Source organism: Megalops cyprinoides, chromosome 5 (genome assembly GCF_013368585.1).
Source record: "Megalops cyprinoides isolate fMegCyp1 chromosome 5, fMegCyp1.pri, whole genome shotgun sequence".
NCBI classification, from domain to species: Eukaryota; Metazoa; Chordata; class Actinopteri; order Elopiformes; family Megalopidae; genus Megalops; species Megalops cyprinoides.
This window is the reverse complement of record NC_050587.1, coordinates 8,050,116-8,077,461: the sequence shown is the minus strand read 5'-3', so window position 1 is coordinate 8,077,461 and position 27,346 is coordinate 8,050,116. Positions and strand designations below refer to the sequence as shown.

At 39.2% G+C, this 27,346-nt stretch overlaps 2 protein-coding genes across 2 annotated transcripts in view; one reads left to right on the top strand and one right to left on the bottom strand.

Moving 5' to 3' along the window:
• Positions 1–344: 344 nt before the first annotated feature.
• katnal2 (katanin p60 subunit A-like 2) lies at positions 345–11,749 on the bottom strand. Its single transcript, XM_036529623.1, has 16 exons — positions 11,583–11,749; positions 9,064–9,134; positions 8,033–8,199; positions 7,875–7,911; positions 6,686–6,809; positions 6,363–6,461; positions 5,462–5,560; positions 4,841–4,918; positions 3,880–3,978; positions 3,164–3,227; positions 2,366–2,484; positions 2,030–2,121; positions 1,670–1,780; positions 838–1,000; positions 605–707; positions 345–484 (listed from the first exon to the last, which is right to left on the bottom strand). Exons 1-16 carry the CDS (start codon positions 11,631–11,633, stop codon positions 345–347), a joined length of 1,617 nt encoding a protein of 538 aa, XP_036385516.1. The 5' UTR covers positions 11,634–11,749.
• Positions 11,750–13,873: 2,124 nt separating this feature from the next.
• The window catches only part of ggcx (gamma-glutamyl carboxylase), a 31,201-nt gene continuing 17,728 nt past the window's right edge, over positions 13,874–27,346 (top strand). Inside the window, exons 1-7 of the mRNA XM_036529844.1 lie at positions 13,874–14,173; positions 18,617–18,772; positions 20,258–20,416; positions 20,502–20,667; positions 23,185–23,263; positions 25,829–25,935; positions 26,036–26,199. Coding sequence (XP_036385737.1) covers positions 14,143–14,173; positions 18,617–18,772; positions 20,258–20,416; positions 20,502–20,667; positions 23,185–23,263; positions 25,829–25,935; positions 26,036–26,199 — 862 coding nt within the window. The 5' untranslated portion in view covers positions 13,874–14,142. The remainder of the gene's footprint in view (positions 14,174–18,616; positions 18,773–20,257; positions 20,417–20,501; positions 20,668–23,184; positions 23,264–25,828; positions 25,936–26,035; positions 26,200–27,346) is intronic.

Genomic DNA, 27,346 nt, shown 5'->3' with positions numbered 1-27,346 from the left:
AACAAAAGTATGTTCTGGTTGTATTTTTACTGTTAAGTACACATTTTTCTTTTCTTTTGCCACTCCAAAAGGGTACAGAACATCACATTGTTAGGGATTAAAAATTTTTAAAATGTTGACACTTTTTTAACTGTGTAAGAAGCCCTTTTAATAAATATATATGGAATAGAACGGTGCACATTACAATAGTAAAAATCACATGGCATTGCATTCACAAATATCAAATATGTGTGATGATGCAATACATTGCAAAAACAGTACTTGAAATGTAACAAGATATCCTTGTAATAAAACAAGTGGAGATATACAGTAGTGCATTTCTTTACAACACAGGGTTTGTGGTTTCACACAGACTCGTATTCCCTCTCCCAGGCGACATACTTTTCTGTAAGGTTCTTGGCTGAAGGTTTGGTGTGAGCGATCACATCCAGAAAGTCTGCTGTTGTCACAGTGTCCAGCTGGATAGTAGGCATCTTGGAGTCACCTGTGAAGAAACAAAATTTGCCCCACTTCCTGAAATCACTTCCCAGAACAGTTGACACTATCAACAGGAAAAGCAACTTGTCCGATGTGGATTGTTATGGTGACTGAAAGTCAGTCTTACCTTCTTGGTGATTTTCAAGAGCGTCAAATATTTTCCGGACTGGTCTCATAGCTGCTTCCTTGCACACAAGCTTTACATCCGAGCCAGAGTAACCTTCCGTCTCCTTGAAAGACAGTTACTCTTTACTGTTACCATTACACAAAGACAATGGGTCTCAGTAAAAGCTTGATGACTACAAAGCCCTCAATGTGATTTAAGTGAAACAGCCAATTTAGTGCAAGAGCCTTTCCTACCTGTCCAAGCAAGCTGTAGTCCAGCTCTGTACGTAGTTCGACTCCACCTGAATTGCTGACGGGTGGCAGCCAGTGAGCAATCATTGCCTGTCGGGCAGGGTTCGAGGGCAGCCCAACCAGGATCCTCTTATCCAGCCGACGCAGCATGGCGTGGTCCAGCTCCCTGAGAGAGATCCCAGAGAATACTCTCACACCATGCTTAAGAGTCACTCCATGGCAACCATCTAAGGATGGCAGCCAGTCTGCCTTACATTCTTCAAAAAAAATTTGGACAGGGTATGCATTCAGAAATCAGTTAATTTTTACGACACTGTCCCCTTCAAGTTGTGATCGGTCAAAAATCACCTAGGCTAGGATTTAACTCTTTAACATGAGTTTACTTGTGCTTTCCAGAAGAAATAAAAACATGTGGTGTTTGGTGACTTAATCTTTATCAACTGGCTGGTTTTCTATGAGCTTCACCACTTTGATTTTACTCAGGTCACATATTTTGACTGACTGATTTTGGAATCTAAAAAAAGTGTATTTTTGCCATCAGAATATGAGAAGGAGCTACCAAAGTTGTACACTTGGCAGGGATTAGCACAGTCTTATCAGAGCAGCTCAGATAGCTTGCATTTTACATACTGTCCAGTTATACATGTTGCTCAGCAGCAGTATCCCATCTGAAGTCAAACCAGCAGTCCTGCTCCTATCACTACAGCACACCGCTTCCAAATGATCCAAGATCAACCAACCAAACCACTAACCCCCACTAATATGTGAAGAGGGGGTGCTGTTCAAGGGTCAGCAGTAAGAAGCCAAGTTACACAGTGTCTGAAGGGCTGCCCACCAGGGTAGGTTGGAGGCCGCCAGCACAAAGACAAGGTCATCGGAGTGTGCAAGTCCATCCATCTGGACCAAGAGCTCTGTCTTCATCCTACGACTGCCCTCATGCTCTCCACTGAGGGATGCAGAAAGTTAGCAGCAGGTCAAGTTATGAAAATTGTAGAACTACCATGTACACTGAATTTGTTTCTTTCTCAACTAAGAGAACTCATCACATCTCTGACCCAGTGCTTCTCAGACAGTCTACCAGACAGCTTTGCTCAGTCTTTTAAGGTACTTTCAAACATTGCACTACATTAAATACATAATTAATATCATTATGTGTATGATTTGTGTGTAGGTAGATACTGAATAAGGTTCTCACCCCTGTCCGACCCCTCTCTGGCCCATCACTGACTCCAGCTCATCCAGGAAGATGGTAGATGGGGCATGGAACCGGGCCAACTCAAAAAGAACCTAAAGCGGTAATGGAGCCATCAGGTCAAACTGCTGGAATAAAGAAAGCTGCCCTCTGGCAATTTCTGTCAGTTCAAATGGGTTAATCAGATGTCTACACAGTGCAACAACCCCAAATTATGACACGATGCTACACTCACAAACAATCCATTCCTGAAAAAGGGAGACTGCTTTCAACACAGAAAATTATCCAAGAATTTCTGGTTCATGGAAGAGTTTTGGCTGAAAGACTTTAGTCACTGACCCGGACTAGCTTCTCCGAGTCTCCTCTCCACTTGCTGACAATGCTAGATGTGGAAATGTTGAAGAATGTGGTTTGACACTCAGTGGCCACAGCCTTAGCCAGAAGAGTCTTCCCTGTGCCTGAGAGGGAGCATGAAAGAATAAAAGAGGGAGAAGCCAGTGAGAACAGGATGAGGAAGGAATAGAGGAGCCATGACAAAAAGAGAGACAAAGACACAAAGATTAGCCAGGGTACAGTGACAGGAATAAGGATAAGGTAAGGGTGGGAGACAGACAGGTTAGTTACCATTGGGTAAGATGGAGAGAACTAGATTAAGACATTGTGAGACACATTTGGATAGACTAATACAGCAACAGGAATGGGAAATAGAGAACCAGGACAGGGTTATGCTATGTTCTCACTGGCCAAATACAGATGTAAGTGGCCCATGTTTGCTCTGAGCCATAATATAGCCATTTATGCTTTAGCTGAATCTATGCATGCATGTGTAACTTTGGACCCATTCCAGCAGCATCAGAGGTCAGTCAGGTAATCAGTGTTCATTTCTGAGAAGTATATGCCATAGGGTGCAAACAGAAACAAACAGGTCTGTCACCTCTTCTCTGTCCAGTTTTGGCTTTGCTGAATATCATGTCAAAAAGTGAGCTTAGACAGGACCCGGTCTTTCAGAAGAAACTTAACCATAGCGGAAATCCCAGCCACACTACGGCATTGCTGAATCTGGATGAGTGTGAACATGGCCTCAGAGAGAAGGTCAAGGTGAGAGGGAGAGCAATGTCCCATGAATAATACACTGACCAGGAGGTCCGTACAACAGCAGGCCTTTCCATGGGGACAGGATCCCTGTAAACAGCTGTGGGTACTGAGTAAAGAAAAGGGGAAGCTGGAATTAAACTGGTGTCACAAATTTCATCTTCCTACTACACTTCATTCCTTTCCTTCATTTAATGCTATGGCAAACAAGAACTTATTGATACATATAATATGTGTATCTCCTGAATTATTATCTTCATTAGGGCCTGTTACATTAATAATACAAGTATGCAGAACAAAGCCAGCGTAACTAATTTAAGTCTTTTTTTAATGCACATAATGTCATTAGTTGCTGTGGTTCTTGGCTGTGAAAATAAAGAAAACTTGAAATGGCCTTGTATACATATAGCATCGTGACAATGGTGAAAATTTGGAATTGATTTTCATGTGAAGGTTAGGGTCAGGACAAGGCTGAGACCTTGATAATATTATATAAAATGCACCATTTCAACACATGCTCCCGAACAAAGACAAACGATGTTTTTGTTTCGTTTCTCTGTGTCAGGACACAGATACATATTTATTGTGAATGATGAAGAAAAGGCTCTTAAAAGCTGGGCTTGATGGTATTCAAGTATGGATTTAATGTCACCCTAAGAAATAACAAGGGCATGGGTTCCTGTACCCTTTAGTGCAAACATATTCAGAATCGAAGCGGGGTGGCAGGTTGAGAAATACCACAGCGCTTAGCGGGCCGGCACCTTAATGGGGTAGACGACAGCCTCTTTGACTAATCGCTTGGCGGCTTCCAGCCCGATAATGTCGTCCCACCTCACGTTGGGGTTGTGTAAATAGATATCCTTTAGGAAAAGACAGGAGAGGGATGGAGCTTAGATCTTCATAGATACATGTTCATACACAGCAAGCGACACTTGTAAAATGTTTGCAAAATAACAGCTCTTTGCTGTCCTCTGGTGGCAAAAAAAAATCAAACTGCACATATAAAATCAATTGTACGGACATAAATAATTTCTATATGCCACTGCTGTATTAACTTGTTTTTTATATGTAGTGTGTGTAGTAACTGTGGAGAGCTGTGAAAGTGAAGGAAGCCGTAAATGCAAAGGAATCTAAAAATGTTAGAGAAGAGATGAGGTGATGTGACCTTGGACACAAGTAACCTCCATATTGCAAATAATGTATCTATGATTTGAGGACTGACCTGGTGACCCTCAGTGTGAGGTGATTTCACTTTATATTAAAAATAACAAGGACAGCACAAAGAGACCTTTTATGGATGTTTTACTGACCTTTACATGCACTGAAAGTGGTTTTGTATTTTATCTATGATCTTGGTGAGAGTGACTGGTGGTCATCAAGCCCAATTAGGAAGCAAGGAAGACCAGACAGTGAGAAATTAGTATCTGCACAAGAGACTAATGTTTTTCTTGGCAGTTTTTATGTACCAGGCCAGTCAGGCTCTCCACACTTGTTTCCATCGACACTATCCATTTCCTTGTTATTGGCATATTTGTTAAATTCTTATTTTTGTGTTGTTTACTTTCACTTTACATGATTACAATTCAAAGGCATAACTATGCCTTTATTTCTGTAAGTGCAGTTTCACAATTACAGTGAGGTATTCCTGCTTCACGTTCAGACACCTATATCTGCATCCTGAGCTCTTTTCTCTTGACTGTCTAAAAACAGTTATTCACTCACCCTGCTGATAACCATGGCCAGTTCCCTCATCTCACTGTTCATGCCACTGAAGGCGTTGAGTGGTTTCAGCAAGCGTTCCTGCCAAGTTGAAAAAGGAATAGAAATGGGTGTACTGGGAGAATTATACAACATCAGCTTGCATTGGTGTTTCTCTGTTGTAGCTTTAATCCTCCCCAACTCTTACGTTGACTCTTTAACATTGCGTCACTCCTCTGGGTGAGTTCCAGATCTTTTTAGGAAAAAACACTATTATCAGGTCACTGTTTACGGGCCAAAAGAGATTTATCTTAATCATATTGTCTATCATATTCATATTTATATCATATTGTCTCATATAGGTGGAGCATACTTAAATAACAGGCTATGAAATTACCTTTAGTGTAGCCACATGAATATGTGCAGCACAGATCTCTTACATTATATTACATTACATTTACATTATATTCATTTAGCAGATGCTCTTATCCAGAGCAACTTACAATGATGAAGCCCATACCACCTAACTGAACACACAATTGAAGAGTAAGGAACATCTCCCCTTTTGAACAAATGAAATTAATGAATGAATAAAACGCCAAGTTTAAATTCAAGTAAATACCATGCACACACAGTGCCACATACCGACGGGTCAGGGTTGCAGGTAAAACCATTCACTGCTGTGTTATAGGAAGCCCCTTTAATGGCATCTTGGATCAGGCCTCGAAAGTCCACCAAGTGACCCTGAGAATGAGACCGCATAGGGATGAGCTGTAATATTTGTATTTAACTTTTAAATCTCAAGGCTAGTTTTAATGCAAACATACATTTTTTGTTTGTTTTTAGATCACCTATTAGCTAAAATAGCACGTCTGCATCATATTTATTGTGCACCTTGACACATATTTAAAATTAGAGTCTATATTAAATTAATCAAAGTCTTAATGATGTGTCCTTTTCCTCCCCTTGGCAACTGATTCTGGATCAGAGTAAACATTCCACAAAGTAATGTTTAAACAAGGAATTGGGGTGGGTAACCTGATCATAGGTTTGCTGTGAAGGACTGGAATAAGACTAAGTATTCATTTTGTCTTTACTTTGTGGTTAGCTATAATAAGCAGATGTGGATATGAGCTAAATATGGGGAAGGATCAAATATATTTATATATAATAATATAACAATAGTAAAAAATAATAAAGAGGCAGAAGATGATACAGAAGCAATTCCAAGTTTATTACATGGCCATTTGAGATTGTGTTCAAATTCCTTATATTGAAATCAGGTTAGATGGCACTGACTTAAATGTTTATAGTCAGACCCCAGGGTTATTGTGATTATTTCTGTATATAACTGTAGGCATGGGGTATGCCTCACTAACTCATATCTTTGTGAATGGTGTACCTGACACCAATGGGATTTTGGTATGTTTACTTGAGGGACATTTTCACCATTGTTGTCCTTGGTTGACTTTCACTTAACACCAGCATTGATTCCACTCACACTCACTTTTGCAGCTCAAGTTTATCATCATAAAAGCAACCTCACCCGCTTCAGCTGTGTCCCTTCTGCCGCTCCGTTTCGGGCGATGGGTGACACATTTAAGCCAAAATCTGCTGTGTCTGGTGGAAGTGACTGTCCATTCTCCTGCAGGAAAGACTGACTAAACCAAAATTCCAGCGTCCCTCCATTCACAAAGTTTCATACTGTAACAAATTAGATATAATTTAATATAATGCTTTTTCAGTGGGCCGACTGGAGGGCAGTTTTTGTAATTAGGTGAGCGCAAGCAAACAGGCTTTGTTTACTTTCTGGACGTTTGGGATGGCAGAGAAACATCCTCTGACAGAGTTGAAAAAGAGTAGACTCACACTGTTGACTTTATCGGTGTCCCTGGCGGCCGTTTTTGACTCTGTCTTCTTAATCCCACCCCTGGACTGGGGTCGCTGAACAGAGTGTATTCTGGGCAATGCCTGAGTTGCTGTATAGGAGGTCCTGCAGGGTGAAAAGGGCACTTTGAATGCGTACCACCTAATAGCTACAGGTGTGCTGACCAGTCAGAAAATACAGTTTGAATTGTGGCTTCTTCCAACTCAACCAAGTAAGTAGCAGTGGCAAACTAGCTAGTTGGCAAGTGTGCCTAACTTGCCATCTCTCCAAGGGAGAGGTATCAGGGAATTAACTGACTGTCTTGGCCTGAACTATGGCAAATTTATTTCATGTAGCTGGCTAACCTGGTTTTACTTACTATTGGCTATCTACCAATCTCATATTCAGCATCGTTAATATTTGTAACACATGTATACTTATTAGGTTACTTACAGTCAAATAACATCTCTGACAAGGAAAAAAGCAACCTATCCACAGGATTAATTTACTTTTCCCTCCACTCACATAGGCTAACAGCTAAAAAAATACCCTAAATATACAACATCCCTTTGTTAATGTTGTAGGCAACTGCCAGCTTCTGACCTAGATTTGTATTGTAAAGAAGACATTTGAACTTATGCAGAGAAATCTTCAGGCCTATAGTTGTCTTTCCCCAAAACATTCTCAAGATAAGTGGATATTTTTCATTAGTACAAAGAGAAGAAGAAGTTTGGATGCACTTGTACTGATAGCTGAAACAAACTGAGGTGGCAATACTTTTATAAGGAGTTATGGTTAGACAAACCATGTTACAGTAAATCAGAAATGAAAAAAAAAACTTCCAGACATTCCATTGCAGCTAGAAATTAATGTATTTTCATGGTGTTTCAACCTGACTCTGACCACATCTGACACTGATGACACAATTTACAGATACAACCACAAATATGACTATAGTGAGGTCAGCACACCCCTAGTTAGCGGTGATCATGGACCATCCTGTGTTCCCAAAGCCAAGGTAAATCAATGCTCTCCTCCATCAGTTTGCCAGGATCACCGCTAGAATAAAGGGTCACTGCTGCTAATTCCAAAACAACAAAGGGAAGAGCACAGGCATCTGAACACTGCTTGTCCTGTATACTGTGGATGACATGGCAGACAAAAAATGGGAAAGTATTTGTTTCTGCTCACCTCTTTTTACCGCAACTTCTTGCACATCTGCCTTCCCCTATATTTGAAACCAGGGAAAAATAGCAACAATTTACATATTAACATGGATAAACAGAATTTGCAACAGCGATGTTGGAATTCAGCGTTAGACAAATTCCAAACATAAGAAAATCACCAACCTGCTTCTGGTAATTTCTTTGTGAGCTTGGGGTACTTCTGGAACTTCACAAAATAATAACTTTCGTACTCCATGAGGATAGTATGTAAATCCACATTGTCACAGACTTCAAACCGGCGCAAGCCCAAGCTGGTTTCTTGTTCTAAAGCACTGGCTGTGTCCATATACCTGTGAAAACCAGTTATCCATTCAGGGACAATACAAATGCAACTGCAAAGCTAGATCACTTGTGGCCACCGGAAATTACTTTGGACAGTGAATGGGCTATTGCTGACATCTTATGTTATATTCCATCAATAATGTGTGTATTAGTCTTCTCAACTTTTGTGTATGTAGAGTATGGTTTACCGAAAATCATGCCTCACCAAATGCTGCAATGCCTACATCCACTCATGTTAAATTCTGCACCTACTTCATCTATCACATGTCCATGGGGGAAAAATGTGTTAGTTATGTCCAAATTAATATTTGTTGCATGGTTGTTTTTAAGAGAGCTGTACATGGCGGTAGTTGATTTATGACAAACACTGACATGGACATATATACATTATTTGTGGTAAGTCAGCGTTCATGTGATCAAATAAAATTATCAAATGCTCGGTAATAATGTATATATGTCCATGTGTAATGCCAAAAGCCCTAAGTCTTTCCTCAGTGCAGCAGTTTAAAGGTCAGCAGAGCTGGGTGTATTAAAAGGGCACAATCACCATGTAAGCTTGAGATCAGTGTGCTTCGCACTTGCAAGTCATGGTTACGAACAAAGAGTCACTGTGCAGAATCTTAAGTCCAACACCTGGACAGAGCCACAGAACAGAATCATCACCTTGTTCTGATACTATATACACACCAGTTCTGGTTTACATCCACAGATAGGAAACATTGATGATTAAAAAAAAACCCTAAGTAATGGTGTTCAACTGCTTAAATTGTGGGCTAGGTTTTCCAAGGGAGTTTCTGAAAGGTGCAGTCCAGAGCTAGTTTAATCTTCCATCTTAAACCATGTTGTTTGTAGATCAATAACTAAAAACTTACCCTTCCTCAATTAAATAGTTGAAAATTAGAATCAACAGACTCCTTCTTCTGGCCTCTGTTCGCATCTCATCCTAAATTGAAGGAAAAATAAGTGGTTGGCTACACCTCAGTGACTCTATTTCCATAAAACAAATTACCTATGCAGTAGGGAACAGTGATGTGAATACAATCAAAAGCCATTACACAGGAACACTAAATTGTATGTAAACCTAAGAAAAAAAGGAAGTTGTTAAAATATCCAGCAAAGAGAAACAATGCTCCACACCAAAACACATGCACTATAGCATTTTAATTGCAAATTACATCAGCAAATTACAATATTTTTTACCCAACATTCATCATCATCATCATCATGATCATAGCATAGTATATTCAGAGCAGCAGTTGTTGCTAACAATCATAACAGTGCCAAAAATACTTGAATGTATTTCATTTTGTCTAGGGGGGCATTCTTGGCCTTCAGAGAAAGCCTAAACATTTTTTTAATTGCATTTTTCTTTATTTCTTTCATTTCTAATTTATAGTTTCAGTATTCTGATTGTATCTACTCAATGTGTGTTTTGGAAAGGGAAGGTAATGCTGTAGAGAAAAATATATCCAATCAGTTTTTTTTTTCCTCTATTTGATGGTCTCCAGGGAGAATATAGTTAGGTAGCTCAACTACTTGTTAGGACTTCTCAAGGATTCTGCAGTTCATCCAAATTAGGGTATATTCTGGGCTGTGTTACTGAGAGCTACAGTAAGTGGTGAATGTGTCACTTGCTATTCTGATTTGCATATGCTAGTTATGATGGCTGAAGTAGCTATAAGGCATTGTGGTTTTATAGATATGTATAATGGGTTGTGTGCCCAGGGGGTGGCAGATTACATTAGTGAAGGCCTAGTACTTGACCCCACAGTTCACTACTGCAGTTTGTACTGCTGAACATATAAACTACATCTGCATTGTGCTATTTGAATTTTTATCATCTGAAATTCAAGTTTAAAACTATGCTTGGTTTAGCTAATTCAGTTTTCATTCAATTAGCAATTTAGATTTTAAATTATGTTTCAAAATGTTGAACTTTCCTGTAATTCAATTTAACACACCTTAAATTCAAGTTAAGTATCTTTTGCATTCAACTTTTCAGATGTATTCATATTCACTTATTGAAATGCAATGTTTCAAATAGTAAAGCCCCATCCAGGATAAGCACTTTCTTTAGTAGCACAGACCACAGAATAAGAGATAAAGCATCACTGTTAACACTGAATACAGAAAAACTGACTGCACTCAATTACGTTTTGCACTGATACTGTTTCATATTAGTATATAACAACATATATAAATACATAAACATGCACACATACTACTTAAAAATCAGTGAATACACAGCATAGTGATGGTGGAATTGTTTCACTAACAATCAAATAACAATCAATAACAATCAAAAACTCCATAGGCCAGGCATCCTATTGCTGTTGTTCAGATTTTTTTCTGGAGTTTTACAAAAATAGCTGAAACCCCAGTAAGTGACACAAATATAACTGGGCAACAAAATTTGTGTGACAAAAATGTCAATACATCAACTGAGCCCTGAAACACTTTGCACACTCATACCCTTTACTACAAAACATTTCCCCATTTAAAGTGTCACACTGAGTTTCCATCATTTTGACAAATTAACATACTGGTTCATAATCTCACAATTTTGTTTGTTGGGTGCAGACATTATACTGTATGTAGACTCCAAAATGTAATTAATATTGTCAGCACCTTCCAGAATTCCTGTGCAGGGAACTCCCTTCTGACAGACTGGCATGGGAATGTTTATGGTGGATTTGATCCTAAATTTATTTCCTAAATTTATTTCCTCCATTGGTCAACAATTACCTTTTCAATAGTTTATTGGGTCTTAACGACAACCAATGAGCAACATCCTATCATCTGAATAAAATAAATAAATAAATAAATATCCAGAAGATAAGAAAGTTGGGCGTGAAATGAAAGCAGGAGCCGAATATCTGGTCATACCTCTGCTCTTGCTGGCATGTCATGTGACCTTGGTTGCCTAGACAACCGACTAGGACGCGTTGACAGCAAACACATGAAACAATCTACCAATTTTGCTACACATTAGCTTACCTCCAGCTAATGCGCATTGATATTTTGTTGCAAATGTCAGTCTTACATTCTGCAGTTATGTTGTTAGCAAATACTGCTCGAATAACGTTAAACTAAGTAGTGCTAGCTAGCCAGATAGATAAATTGATAGCTACTTGTTGACTATCTAGCTATCTAGCAAATTGTCTTCATGTTTGTGAAACTTGACGTTTTCACGTCTATCCAGCTGATCAGCGGTAGAAGTCAAGTTAAATAAGGTTCACCAAACTAAGTTGCTTTTACGTCTTGCAATTCCCTTTCGATAACACGAAGATATCTAGACCTAACTAGCGATAAAAAAACATAAGAAGACGATACATAGGTGGCAAGATTCGCGCTGAGCTGAGCATTTAGTTGGACTTAAAATAAGACTCACCGTCTCTCTGGCTTGGTTCGCCGTTTTGATGGCTTGATATGAAAGTTCCATCGTTGGCTGTTTCTTTAACTTAGCTAGTTAATAGTGTGAGCTAACATTAAATTAGCTACGTTAGATAGCACCAATTTTCAAAATGTTACACTCGCAACTTTCTAGCTAGCAAGCAAAATGCATTATACTGCAAATTTACTCCCGAAGCAGTCAGACGAAAAGTATCCACGGAGTTACAAGGGGTAAAATACGGGAATAATTTGTCAACTTGTCGGATCTAAGCAGGGAATGTATGTACCATGAACGCGCGGAGGCAAAGACCTCATTCCTGCTGTCCTGCCCTCGCCAGCTTCTCTGTTGCGGTCCAAACGTCACAGTGAGCGTAGCTGGCAATGCGTTCGACCGCACCAGTAACTCGCAGGCGCTGCGTACCACGTAGCATTATTCGGAAGCACGTGACACCGGCAGACTCCGGCTGCAGACCTACGTGTTCTACGTGATCCACACTCAATTACAATAGTTGTCGATATGTTCTTCGCTACTGGTTTACACCGGCCAGTAAACAATGGGGGAGGAACACGCAGCATGAGTGATAACATTACAGGAATTCCCCACACGGGCAAATGCACGTTTGTCAAAAACGCGAAGTTAAGCAAAGCAACAAAGTAAATTGAACTGACTGGCGCATGAACAAAGTACTAATTTAAATTTCTGTTGAATTTCAAAGTCATTTAAATAGGTTTTGCTTTATAAAAGTTGAATTAATATTGTACTTAATACGAGAAACACATTAAATAACAATTATCAACCACAGGTCAATCCTTAGGTCATTAAATTACAGTTTTCTTAGGGTCAATCACAAGAAAATGGAGAGACAGTCTTTATTTTTTATGCTCCTGAACTATGGAACATAATTCCATATACATGCCATATGAATGGCTCTTACTGAACACCAATTCGTTACTGCTTTGATGAATAGAAGATATTATCATCAGGAATGTTTTTGGTCTGATCATGTAGCCTATGATCTTCATACTGTGTAAATGAACATATATACAACTGTAAGATATCAGGAAAATATTTTTTTCCCTCAAATCATTTTTCAGACGCTGGAAACAGTAAAAAAAAAAAAAAAAAAGTTTCATCCTTATTCCAATCCTCTTCAGGATATGGTACAGATGCTAACACGGACTGTGCTGAGCAACACGTCAGTATCCTCTTTGGTTTGTTTCTTTTTTGTAACATCTGTCAAGTGCACCCAAACTTTTGAAAACTGAAAAACAATCTGCCTTTGACTTCCATATACCCTTAGACGGGGTACACAACAATTAACAGTAAGCTATGGAGTTAGATCCTTGTCATTGGAGAAATTAATTTGAATTTAACTGGTTTGAATTGGCATTGCTGAAATACATGGTTGAATCTGGATACCAATGTCTTAGGCAGAGCAATTTAATAATTTAAACTGAATTTCATGTTTGAAAGTTGTAACTTTACTTTGCACTTTATGTTTGAAATTCAGTTAAAATGTAATCTGTAATCAACTTCTCTATCTTATTCAACCTCTCAATGCATTCACTTCCATAAATTCAAATTCAGATTCAAAACAGATTCTACTCCACTATTTCAAAAGTAGTAGAGTAGAAGAATACAGACACTCAGAATCCTTTACAAGTAAATATGCGATGTGACAACTTTAGCCACTAGACGTACATGTTAGAATAAAGCAATAAGGCATAAGGGATGCTATGGTATATAGTCACAACAAGGGTATTGTTAGACACAACACATTTTTAAAAGTTATTTTAATAAGTACATCGCATCTTTTGAATGTAAATTTTCACATTGATTGAATTTGAATTAAATTTCAAATATATATTCCAAAGTAAAGTTGTGACAGTCCAACATGAAATTCAGTTTCAATAATTAAATTGCTCTACCTGAGATGCTGAAATTCAGATGAAATAACTTCTTTTAAAAATACAAATTCTTCTCAAATCAAGTCTCCAATAACAGGGATCTAACAGGGGTTTTTGTGCAGCCAAACATTTCTGGTAAATTCGAATAATTTTGCTCTGACTGTTTCACGTGAAAAGACATCCACTCTGAACTGGAATGAAGCAGCACCCGCGTTAAAAGAGGTGGTCGGGGACTAGTGCGCTGGTTTACCGGTGCCTGCGTTTGGCTGCAGTTGAGGACAGATTTTGCGCATACGTACGCGGCGCCTGATCCGGGGCACTGTTCTCTTATTGGTGTTCCTACGGGTTCTATGCGAACTTAGTCTCTTTTTTCCACCCCTTATTCCCTGGAGCTAACGCAATCCGACTGAATCCGTCTGCATTGCAGTCGAAGGCAAAACTGCACGAACAGGACCCATGAACAAATAAACCTGCCCAGAAATCAGCATAGCATTCCTAGGCTAAAATGCTCTTTTGCGGTCATTGTACTGGATGTGACACGTAGCAAACTGTTTGCGTGGACCGCAGTTTTTCGGAACCGGTAAAGCGCTAGAAAGTCCCGCTGTACTTTGTTGTGAATCTGAACCTGTGCGGTTTGGGAGAGCAGGGAAATGACGGAAGGCGTTGAAGACGTGACAACAGGTAAAGCGTGAGAAATGGCCCTCTACATCACTGTGATGGTGTGATTCTCCAAGTAATACATTTAGCTAGACTGTTTTGGAGCTGAGAGAATGAAAATTTTCACAGAACTCGAAACATTCACGTTAGCCAGCAGTGCCTGCGAATTGCATTGGCTAGCTAACTTAATGCTGATCGGCCAGTCACCTAGGCAGGCCTAAATGTAGGCTACATTTCCCAGGTGAGCTACCCAGCTAGTTAGCTTTCTGCAGATCAGAGCTCAGATATGTGCACAGAGGGGATTTCTTAACCCAGTGTCGCCAGCTTCACCAGTTTTCCCCCCAATCCCAAATTAACATTGTTTGATTCGGCTTCTGACAGCAGTAAGAGGTAATCGTGCTTATGCATTTTATGCGTTTGAAATGTTTCTTAGCAAGTGGTACAGCGGCTTACTGAACCAAATGACGCTCAGATCAGCACAAACTTCCAGTACACGTTAGCGGTTTGTAGTTAACACACGAGCAAGTCTTTTAAGTATAGGCATTGTTTTGGTTAGTATGAATTGTCATTTGGGTTAGCAGTTGGGTAACCAGAAAATACCACTAATGACCACGTCTAATGACTACGTCAGTCTACAGAAAATTTCAAAACCAAAAACGACGAGTGGGGGAAGTTATTACAGTGGGGCGGGCTGCTACATGAAAAATACTGTAGTATGTTAGAATGTAGTATTTACTGCAGTACATACACTGATATTTATGTAATAGACAAAAGTAGTTTTACAGTAGTGTTTGTATTATAACATGCATGGACGCTGTACTGTATTGCAGTATGTGTAATGTATAGGAAGAACATTAACAGCAGTGTACACAAAACACACTACAAATACTACAGATAGTACTGCAAGCACTATAAGCACTGATTCTGGAAGAATGCAGTAGTGGAAGCATCAGAAATGTCAGCGGGGGAAAAGGACAAAATAGCCTTCCTGAACTTTGCAGGAATTTTTCAACTTCTGTTATGACCTTAATGTGACCACCCAAACGTCGTGGGGATTTGCCTTTTATTGTCTGAAAATAAAATGAAATCTAAGACATTACTAATAAGTTATTGGTGTGTCATGGTTAATTTCTCATGCAACATTTTGTAGTATAGTGTTTGCTTAGCCGATGTGGTGTATTTGTATTTCGTTAAATAGTTAAACAACATTTAATTGCTGCAACTGTTTGGATTCCCTGCAAGGAGGACTGTGCACATGTCGAAACATAGCTGTTATCTACACCAGCTCCATTTTGGGAAGCCAGGTTTGGACCCTTTGATCCCTCATGGAAATGGCTGGCTGTGGAGACACCGGCCAAAACTTCTCACAAAAATGAACCAAAAGAGCAACCATTTAAAAGCAAATAACTTATTTTAAAAAGCAGAGGTTTGATTGGTGTTTTTGAGAGGTGTTTGACTCAGTTCAAAATAAATTAAAACCGAGAGCTTTGCTTGAGACAATAGTTACAAGGACCACAAGTGGATGGTATTTTAGTAATAGGGCAGGGCATTCAGAAGAAGAGAAATCCCCAAAAGCAGTTTGCTTCCAGCTGTGTCTGCATAAATAGTGGTGTGAGGAAAGCTGTAATTTAGGGAGACTGTAATTTAAGAGAGACTGTCCCAGCAGTGCCAAGCTGGGCTTGTGTTCAGTAATAATATCATATGGATAACAATAAAAGTTTTACGTAGAAGTGATCTTGCTTTCGAAAGTACGACATTGCACTCGTTAGGAGCTAGGTGACAGACCTTTGGTGGCATGGAGACATCGATTAGATTGTCAGTTTTAACACCCACCTCTAGAACAAGAACTAGAGGTCCAAATTTTAGGTATGCATACAATAGTCTTTATACATGTTACCATAATTTTTAACAATATCAAAGATGATATTTTAAAAATGAAAAATATAAATATATAAATTCTTAATAAACCTCAGAGTCCAAAATGTTTTGCTCCCTCCATTAATATTTCCAACAATATTTCCAAATTGTAGGTGAATGAGTCACAGAAATTGCAAAATTATTTAATATGTAACAGGAAAACCATGTCGAAAATCATGACAGCATGCGCCAAAGAAGGAAAAACTGCATTAGAAAGGAGGAACCGTGATGGCAAGTCAAAGCTCACTGACAGGGATAGACAGACACTTAAAAGGATAGTTGATTAAAAACCACAAAGCAACAGCCTCAAAAGGTACAACAGAACTGAATCTATACCTCCATGACCATGTCTCAACAAAAAGTATATGTTGTGATCTGCACCAAGTTGATATTTATGGTAGAGCTTTCATTCAAAAAATGAAGGTAAAGTCAGTTTGCAATGCCAATATGGAACAAAGCATAAGCTGGTCTAATAAGCACAAAACCTGGACTTCTGAGCAGTGGAAGAAAGAAGTATTCTCTAATGTGTTGGCTTTTACTCTTTTTTCCTACATCTGTATGGATTTATGCTTGGAGAAAGCCAAAGGAAGCTTTCAACCCCAACTGCCAGTTCCCAACTGATAAACATTATCGTGAATCTGTTATGGTATGGACAGCCAATTATTACTCTACGGGGTAGAGTTACAAGGAATACAAAACCATTTTTGGAAAACCAGGTGTACCATTTCGTGCAAACCTTATTTCTTAAAGATGTTACCACATTCCAGGATGATAACACCCCCCATGCTCACTGTTAAACGGATTCAAGAATAGTTTCATCAACACCGTCCATGGCCTCCCCAGTCACAAGATATAAACATCAATGAATCTTTATGGGAAGTTCTAGAACATAAAATGCGGTGTAGATTTCCACCTGCTTAATTTCTCCAAGAACCCCTTGAAGAATGGTCTAGTATGCTCATAAAAACAAACAGTTAAAAACTTGTACAACAGCATTCCAAGAAGCACTACGGTTGTGATATGTAGTATGCCATGTACTACCAGAACAGCTTGTATGCAGCATGGCATGGAATCAACCACCATCTAGAATTTTGCTGGAGGGATGCGGCACATGTCAGTCAACTCATACCTTTTGATGGAGGATCATGCTGTCTAAGACACTGTTTCAGAAACTCCCATAATTCTCAGTTGGATTGAGTTGACATCCAGTTTATGCTAACAACGTTTGTCATGTTGAAATGATCAGGCAGATGGATGACACAGTCAGGGATGCATTCGCTTGTAAGGTTAAGGCTGCGCTCTATTTGTCGGTTCAGGGATATTAATATTACTATTGAAGAATGTGAGAGAGTCTATGTCCATTTCATGGAGGATGGGAAGGCAGTTAATCAGCTAGATAGCAGATGCTTCAGCATTCTCTCACATCTGGTGAGTACATCTGACAGTGTTCAGATTCTGAATGCTCTGTCCATGCTGTCCCTGTTAGAACCATGTCAATTCCTCCCATGTCAGCTCCATTAGAAGCAGTCTTCATGTATCTACCACAGGAATCTAATCAGAAGCAGCACTGACAGAACCTCTCTGGAAAGTTTTGACCCCATTGGCTGTGTGGAGAACAGGTTATCTTTCTCCAGACATTTGAGGAGACCACACTACAAAGGCTGGACTTCTGAAATAGTCACTGCTGACTGAGCAAATTGTGTGTGTGTGTGTGTGTGTGTGTGTGTGTGTGTTCACTTGTTTGTGTCTTCATTCAATAAATTGTTGTGCTTTACAACAGTAAAAGCTAAATGTAACACGTCTGTGCTCCTTATCTATGTGTGTGTGCACACGCCACTAAATTTTGGATTGTGCCCCTTAATGTGTAAAACTGGGGGCATGCATGTTCCTAAAGAAAAAAAGTAAGTGTAGAGCCCAGGGTGACTGCACGTGCTCTGTGGATAGGGGCATTAATCACCTTGGAAGACAGCACTCCCAAAGAAATGCCACAATATGGGATGAAGGTGATTACTTAGAATCATCAACTGATAATTAGCATTGACCTTGCCTTCTGAGGGAGTGCATCCCACACTGTTACGGAGCTGTTCGAACAGATTAGTCAGGCCTGTAGGCTCCTTTGAGTGTGTCCCACACATTCTCTTGTCGGCTTGCAGACAATATGGTGAAGGATGGTTCACCTGACCATGTCACATTTCTCCACTACTCGGTACTCCATCCCCTGTGCTGTTTGCAATGAGTGTTTTATGCAGTGCAACTCAACTGTTATCCTGCTCTGTGGAGTTCTCAATGGGCTTTTCTCAATGAAACTGTCTGCTTATATCCTAAAGTTAGATTCAAGGTCAACTGATGGAAAATTGCTCTTCTGTCTAGCCTTGCGCCTCAAAACCACAGACATCAGATAATCCAGGAGGGTGTGTCTCTGACCACAGTTGCCCTTTGCTGATTTATGTCTTTTCCCTCTGAGTTCTGAATTCTTAAGGACATTTTGCTAAACAGAAGAATGACCAGTTTTGCCATCCGTTTCTTATGACACATTCCTGCCCCTTACAGGGAAGAAGGAGGTACAGGATGATACCCCACAGCAGAGCTGGATGAAACGTATATTTGGGTTTGAGCTCAAAGACCTGGCTTCATGGCACCGGCTGGTGTGTCTTCTGAACCGTCCCACAGACCCTGCCTCCCTGGGGATCTTTCGCTTCTTGTTTGGTAAGCAGCAAGAGTGGAGAACGGAGCTCTCCTTTTTAATCTTTTCCTTAAATGACAATCTAGATCCTACATAAGAATTGCCACAATGAGCTTTGTAGCTAATTTCATACTGGCAGGAAGCCAGGACTGGGGCCTCATTTTCCAATTAAAATGTCAATATCTCCTCAGATCACTCAATTCCAATTCACATACCAGTTTTTTACAATCAGATTTAAATGGACTTCATTTTTGTTCAGAAATGGAAATATGTGGACAAGTCAATTTAATGTGTTATCTCTCTTTCAGAAGATGATTAGTGGAGTATAAGATCATAAAGAAAACTGTAGTGAGGAATGCTGATAAAAATGCAAGGAAAAAACATATAATACTATCTTTAGTAGGATTTCAGGAGAATTGGCAGACAGTTCCAATCTGAAGGTACATCAAAACGGAAAACTTTTTTTCATATTTCCTTGCATACCCTTAGGACATCGAATATATATTTAAGTCTAGTCCCAGAAAATGACTGCTATCCAAAAACAAAATGACACAAGCAATAAAGACTACCATTGGGAATAAGTACATAACTTTGAATAGGGGATTTTCCAAACAAACTATTGTGTCAGTACAAGACAGAACCAGTTCAACCATGGATACACCAATGGGTCAATACATGGCAAGCATTAACTTGCTAGTATCCTCTGTAAAGGTCTAAAGTTCTAATTGATTTTGCCTGACTAAGCAAGGAGATCTTTAAATTCTTGGTGTTAGATATGCATCAAAGTCTCATCAAATAAGACAGCTAGTGACCAATTGTTGTTCATGTTTTGGAAGGGCACAGGCAAGAAAAATTAAATCAGTTTCTTAGGTGGCTGCAACAAGAGGTGAAGAAAGTTTCATAAATGGATAATATGAATAAATGAAGTTATTGTAAATATTATAAGTGAAATGTTTATAAATGTATACACACATAATACAAATGCATATCTTGATGACACACTCATCTTGTCAAATGTTAGATATGCATCATTTTGATCTAAAGACTTATGCTTAAATACTTGAAATTTGTTTAGTAGACAAATATACTTAGTGAGGTTTATGTCTATGTATGAATTTCTTTCTAAAATTTTTTGGCTACTTTGAAAAATCTAAAATACAAGATTTGATTTGTATAACACTCTTTTTACTGCATAATTCCATTTGTGTTATTTCATATTTTTGATGTCTTTACTTTTATTCTAAAATGTGGAAAATAGTAAAAATAAAGAAAAACCCTTCTATGAGTAGGTGTGTCCAAACTTTTGTTGAAGGATCATGCCCCCTGTGTATTTTGTAATTAAGTTGCATAAAAATACATAAAATCTAAGTGACAGGCTTTAAAAAAGAGGCTTCCTCAAGGAAACCATTTGCCTTTGATGCCATATCAATGGACATTTTCCCATATTTTGCTCTTGGAGCTGTCCTAAATGAACTAATCTGACTGTAATTGTAATTGTTTCTGCTCAGGCATGCTGATGGCTGTAGACATCACCCAGGAGAGAGGGCTAAGTCATCTGGACTACAAGTATCTTGATGGTGCACCTATATGCCGTTTTCCCCTCTTCAACTTCCTTGAGCCGTTGCCAATGGATTGGATGTATCTGGTTTATGTAGTAATGCTCTTAGGTGAGCTCCCTCTCCCACAGCACAATTTGGCATGAAATCCCATTCACCAGGTAGCAGCTTCTGATGTATTTGTGTTGTCAAACAGGTGCTCTGGGCATCATGCTTGGCTGTTTTTACCGCTTCTCTTGCTTGATGTTCATCTCCACCTATTGGTACATCTTTTTCTTGGACAAGACTGTCTGGAACAACCATTCCTACCTTTATGGGCTTATCGGTTTCCAGCTCACATTAATGGACGCAAACAGATACTGGTAAGTGATGAAGGGCCCCCACCTTTCCAACAAAGAATGTTGACATGTTTCACCTAAAATTGGTGCAAGGTCCAAATATGAATTGGTATAGAGGCAGGGAGGTCTGAAAGGAGAAGAATAATATTGTCAGTGTATAGTGAGATATGGTGTGTGGTATTCTTGGTATGTATTGGAGAGATCAAAGAGCTCTGTCTGCTTGAGCTAAGGGTACCAGTGATAAAACAAACAAAATTGGAGAAAGGGGGCAACCTTGTCTTGTACCCCTCTCAAGACAAAGCTATGAAAAAACTGTGTGACCGGTGGAGACACATGTTGTAGGGTTAGTGTAGAGTTTGAATCATAGGGATAAATGAGGCTCCAAAGCCAAATCTTCTGAGCACAGCCCACAGGTAGCACCATTCCAATCCATCAAAGGCCTTCATAGCATCTAGACTGAAGACTGCACATGAGTTTTGTTATCTCTGCTGGCATCAATTATATGCAAAAGGCACCTGACATTGTCTGAGGCCAAACGGCCTCTGATAAAGCCACTCTGGTCCTCATGTATGAAGTCTGAAAGACATGTGTCCAATCTGTTAGAAGGAGCTTTTGCATATACACTATATGGACAAAAGTATTTGGCCACACCTGTTTTTCAGAGTTTGGGCTCGGCCCCTTATCTCCAGTGAAGGGCACGCTTAATGCTTCAGCATACCAAGACATTTTGGACAATGCTACGCTTCCAACTTTGTGGCAACAGTTTGGGGAAGGTCCTTTTCTATTCCAGCATGACTGTGCCCCAGTGCACAAAGTAAGGACTATAAAGACATGGTTTGATGAGTTGGGTGTGGAAGAACTTGACTGGCCTGCACAGAGCCCTGACTTCAACCCCATCGAGCACCTTTGGGATGAACTGGAACGGAGACTGCGAGCCAGGCCTTCTCGTCCAACATCAGCGCCTGACCTCATAAATGCTCTACAGAATGAATGGGCACAAATTCCCACAGAAACACTCCAAAATCTTGTGGAAAGCCTTCCAAGAAGAGTGGAAGCTGTTATAGCTGCAAAAGGGGGACCAACTCCATATTAAAGTATATGTATTTAAATACAATGTCATTACAGTCCCTGTTGGTGTAATGGTCAGGCGTTGGAATATTTTTGTCCATATAGCATATCTTAATGTCAGCATTTAACAATGATAAAGGTCTGTAGCTCCCACACTCCAACAGGTCTTTCCCATTCTTTAACAGTAATGAAATCAGCGTTGCCCTATGATCTCTATGAAAGTAACCAACATCAAGTGAGTATTGAATAGAATTAAGCAACAAAGGTCAAACCAAGTCCCAGAGATGAGATGGGAGGCCCAGGGGATCCATAAATGCGTTCATGTCTGTGAGATCATCTGGTGCCTCCAACTTGTAAAGTTCAGAGTAAAAGTCACTAAAAATGTTAACAAGAGAGGGATGAGTAAAGACAACGCCTGATGAGTCCCTGACAAGACTGCTTGAGTCGTAATGTTGCGAGTTGTTCATTGTAGAGACTTCCATCTCTACTTCACTAAGTTTCCTTTGAAAAGAGTCCATATCGCCCCTTATTGCTTTCACATCCAAACAAAGTTCACATAAGTATCCCCTCATGTCATAAATTAACGTGGCTAAATCAAGACTTTTCGTCTGGAGGGCCACTAGCCTCCGCCATGGAAGTTAGCTCAGAGTTCATAGAATGAAGATTGCAGATTTAGATTATGGAGACTGGATAAAAGGGGCACATAACCTCCGCTGTTCTCTTCTCTGCCAACTCCCTTATGATTGTAATATGAATACAGCAGTTACAAAAGTACTGTTGGCTCAGTTTTAAAATAAAAAAAGCAGAAAGTGGTTTTGCAAGTTTTAGGTTAAGCAGCCATCTTAGCTGGAGTCCAACCAGAAGACCCCTGCTGTTGCACTTTTTAGCAAGGTACTGCATCAGCAAATATCCAGCTGAATGAATGGCTAATATCCCAAAAAACAAAGTAAAAGCTTTTAGGCAGGAATTACACGGTGGAGACTAAAGCAGGATAATAATGTGTCACAGCAGGGACTTCTGAATTAAAAATTTGGTTGAAGGCCACACAACTACGTATCTTGTGAACTATGTGTCACTCAAATTACAGATTCTCACCCTGTCATTTCCAATTTAATTCGCAGACATTTGCAAAGATCTACTAATGAAAGGTCTACCAATGAAAGCCATTGGTAAACAATCTGGGTGACACTACCTCACATAAGTGTCACACATTTTTTTCTAGCCCTTTGCAATGAAGGTATGTTCCTTTTTTAAATAAAAAAAAAAAAATCCCACAATCCCAAAATCCCACTTCTAATGATTCTAGCTCATTGTTTAAAAAAATTGTGGGAGTTATGGCCTGTTCTTCGAATGCCATATAGGCGATAATAATAAAATTATGAACAATATAAGGTAAATACTTTTGTAATGGGAAGACTTTTGTTGTGTCACATTTGCCTTTGTTAATGTCTGTGTGTCTGTTATGGTCTGCAGGTCAATAGATGGACTGTGGAATCCTAAAAAGAAGAATGCCCATGTGCCACTCTGGAACTACACAGTCCTCAGAACCCAGGTATGTCAATGTGTGACATCTAATTATTTCAGTTTCCATTATTTGGTATGTTGGTTGCATTTCCCATCCATTCCATGTGGCTGAGGCAGAGTTACACTAATGAAAGGTTTTTTTTTTTTATTAATCTGCTTATCATCTCTGCTTTTCTGTTCATTTGGGAGCATCAATTGAGATTTTTATGTTCCATTTATATCATCTCATCCACATGCTCTGTTAACTGTCAGAAGGATACACAAAGCCGTCAAAATTGTTCACTCCTTCATAATCCTAAATAAATGAGAACCCAAAAACTGAGCTGAACTTTGGACATGCTCATCAGCATTATGTGTGTCGTAAAAATCGACAGATGTTGAAAAAAACCTTGCACCCACTGTGAAGGGGTTGTTCTACATCTATGGGTCCTCAATGAATGCGAGCTGTGAACTGAGCACTTGCCAGGAGATTTTGGCCAAAAAATCTGGTTACCCATCCAAGAAGCTCAAGCTTGCCAAAAAGACATGTAATGAAATGCTCTCAGTGCGCATTATTTGATATTTTTAACTTTAGGTATAAACAAGTTCAGCATTCTACATGGTCTTATCCATGTTATTGCATATGGGCTAGCAGATGGCAGAGGAATCTATTCACTGGTTAGATTGTAGTTCCCAGTTATTATTACTAGGTTTTAAGTTTCATAATTGCTATTTTGCATGCAACAACTTTTCATTTTCAACATTTTTAAGTTTCTTCATAAAAATAGCCTTTTACACTACTCTTCATACAGTGCTCTGGCGTGATCTGATATGCTGGTTTGATTGAGAAGTAGGTCTGGGCCATCATTAATAGTTTACTATTAGCATGTAGTACATTTAGTTACTGTGGTTTCATATGCCAAAAAATGAACATGAAGATAAACATTAATGAGAATGAATGCACCATTAACTGAAAATAATTGATAAATTAATAATAGTGACAATTAAACTCACCTAATTAATTGACATTTTCTAAATTCTAAAATTTCTGAAATATTTAACCAAAATGGAGTTGTCAGGCCTGCGTTTATCGTAGTTGAGGAGGGGGTTCACACCGCAGTTAAGGCTCTGCTTGGTTTTTGACATGGTTTCTGAATTTTCATGATAATAAGGTTTAAAGAAGTACCATTTACATTTATGAAGAGACAGTTGCCTTTCAGTTCATTAAAAACAGTAAAAATAGCACTTTTACAGTGATATGAACAGAATTTACAGTGTGACACATATTGAGCTGACTGTCTAGTTGGTCCATATATAAAATATGCGCAGCCAGCACTGTGAGGCAACAAACTAGTGACTGCTCATCGAGGCCTGAAACAATGCATGCATTTATATCAGCATGCTTTGACACTAATGACCCACAGACATTTTATGTCTGAAAGGAAACTTATTCATTCCCTGGATATTCCTTTTTTTGTATTTACAGTTGAGATCCCCTTTCTGAGCTTTCAGTGTCCTGTGGGACACATCATTGAGTCTGCATCCAGTAGGCAATCCTGAAAAACCCATGCATCAGATTGTTTCATCAAAACACTGTAACAGTTGAGCAGGGGGAATCCAGATGCAGAGATGAGGCAAAAGCACACACAGAAAGACTAATAATCTTTACTAATGACTAGAAACAAGCAAACTTAGGGCACAGGAAAACACACAAGGCAGGGTAGCTCAAGACTGAGCACTTAACGAAGGAACAGGCAGGGCTTATAAAGAACACAAAACGCATGACTGGACTAACTACACAGAGGTGAAAACATTTAACTAAATTAGACAAGGTACAAACAGGAAGAAGGGCCCTTTGGAGGAAAATCAGGGAAGCAGCAGGCATCAGGACCCAAAAGGCAGTTACGAGATTACCTGCTGGTTGTTGTGAGTGGAAGTCTCTGAAACCCTAACACACACAGTAATTTACCAAATTACCGAATATGGGAAATGAAATTCCACAGTTTGGGGTTCATCCTGAACTGAGGCACTAACAATAATAATATGTACTATATATTATTAAGGACAATAATAATGTTGTATGTTCTGGCAAAATCTGCATTATTCTTATTCTTACCTGCAAATACAAAAATACATAATACATCAGAAAGTACTGTTGAGGATGCTTTATTTTAATGCAAGTCAGTGAATACATTGCTATTAAACACAGTCTCCATTGACTGTTTTTAAGTAGGTCTAATCTTGTTTTGAATGTGTTTTCTTCTTGTGTGTTTAGCTCTCCACCAAGAAATGTGTCAACACAGCAACTGTGACATGACCTTATAAGTCAGTCTGCTTCTTTCAGTTAGCAGCCCTGATCAAGAGATCAGGTTATTCTCAGAGACAAAGTACTTCTGAGATGATTGGTATTTATTGAGATTCCTGAAGCGGATTTAGAGAGTCAAATGTGAGGATGTCATACATTGATTTTAGCCACAAACACGATTATCAAAAACTTCTTGTAGACATGCAGAATTGTAGATTGATATATTTGTAAAATCAGGTTAAAATCATTGATTTGTGAATGACAATAAAAGACTTTGGTAATTGATTTTTGCTTATTTTCCTCATGCAGATTTTTATTGTATACTTTATTGCTGGGATCAAGAAGCTGGATGCTGATTGGGTGGAAGGATACTCCATGCAATACCTGGCCCACCACTGGCTGTTTGACCCTTTTAAGTAAGCAGTCTTAAAGGAATTGCTAGGCTCTGTATTTGGACTGATGTGGGTATAGGTTTATGTGGGCATTGTGCTCATGTGTGTTTGTGTTGTCCTGTAGACTAATTCTGCCAGTGGAGATGGTCAGTCTGCTGATTGTTCATGGTGGGGGTCTTGTACTGGACCTGTCTGCTGGATATCTGCTCTTTTTTGATGCCACACGACCCATTGCCATCGTTTTTGTCTCCTACTTCCACTGCATGAATTCCCAGCTTTTCAGCATTGGTGAGAATGATGCTTTTATTTTCTTTTAGTGTATTAATTTTCGTTAATACAGTGAATTCCATGCCCACTGCTATGAGTACAATTCACAAAAGACATTAAGATTCATACCCAATGTAAATGTCCCTACCATGCATACATAATTACACCATGAATATAGCTCAGAATGCTGCATCATGTCTTAACTACTCTGCATAATTAAATGCAATTTGAATTCCAAGCTCAACTATATCTGCCTGCAGGATATCCACTACAATCCTGCATACCTATAACACCACAACTGCCCTACCCTCCCATCCCACAACTACTTCTACCCTCCCATCCCACAACTACCCCTACCCTCTACCCCCAGAATGCACTCCTAACTTGCATAATTATTTACCCTGACTGTAACTACAGACAAGATCATTATCTCTAATGCACCATGACTGCCCATACTCTTCATACCAACAACACTGTCAGTGCCCATAATGACTGCAACCAGGGTATTACCTGACCCAACATAATTACCTTATCCTACATACGTACTGAACTGACACCTACCATATCTCCTACCCAAAACATAATTCCAGACTTCATACTCTGTATGCAATGCAACCATAACACTGTATCATGCTTTACATGCCCTATGCTATGTGCTATGGCAGGCATATTTAACCTCAGGATATCTATCCCAACCCATCATAATAATTCAACATAACTACTCATACCATAGAAACCCCTTCTGCTCTGTCTGCTCACTCTATGACTTATACCCTACTATGACTCAGTCCCCTATGATGTCTATGTCAAGAAATGCAGTGGATAGAATGGCCACATGCAACTTTACATTTTTATCTGCTGTTAGCAAATGTTTTTGTTTGTTACTAATTGCTTTGTGTTGCTAATTGCTAATACTATTGTCCTAGACAAATGTTTTTGCTATTTGCTATCATCGATAAGTATCTGAAATAAGAGTAATACAGAAGTCGGCGTGTGTTATTGCAACTATTGGCATGGCAGTGATGCAGTCGCTAGGTATGAGCTGAAGCAGAGTACCTTTGACATCACCAAGTGCCAATAGTGTATTATTGCTTACATAAATGCTAATTTTAAATCAGATGTTGAAATTGCATATAGGAGAGGCAGAATCCACTGTAAACTTTATTCC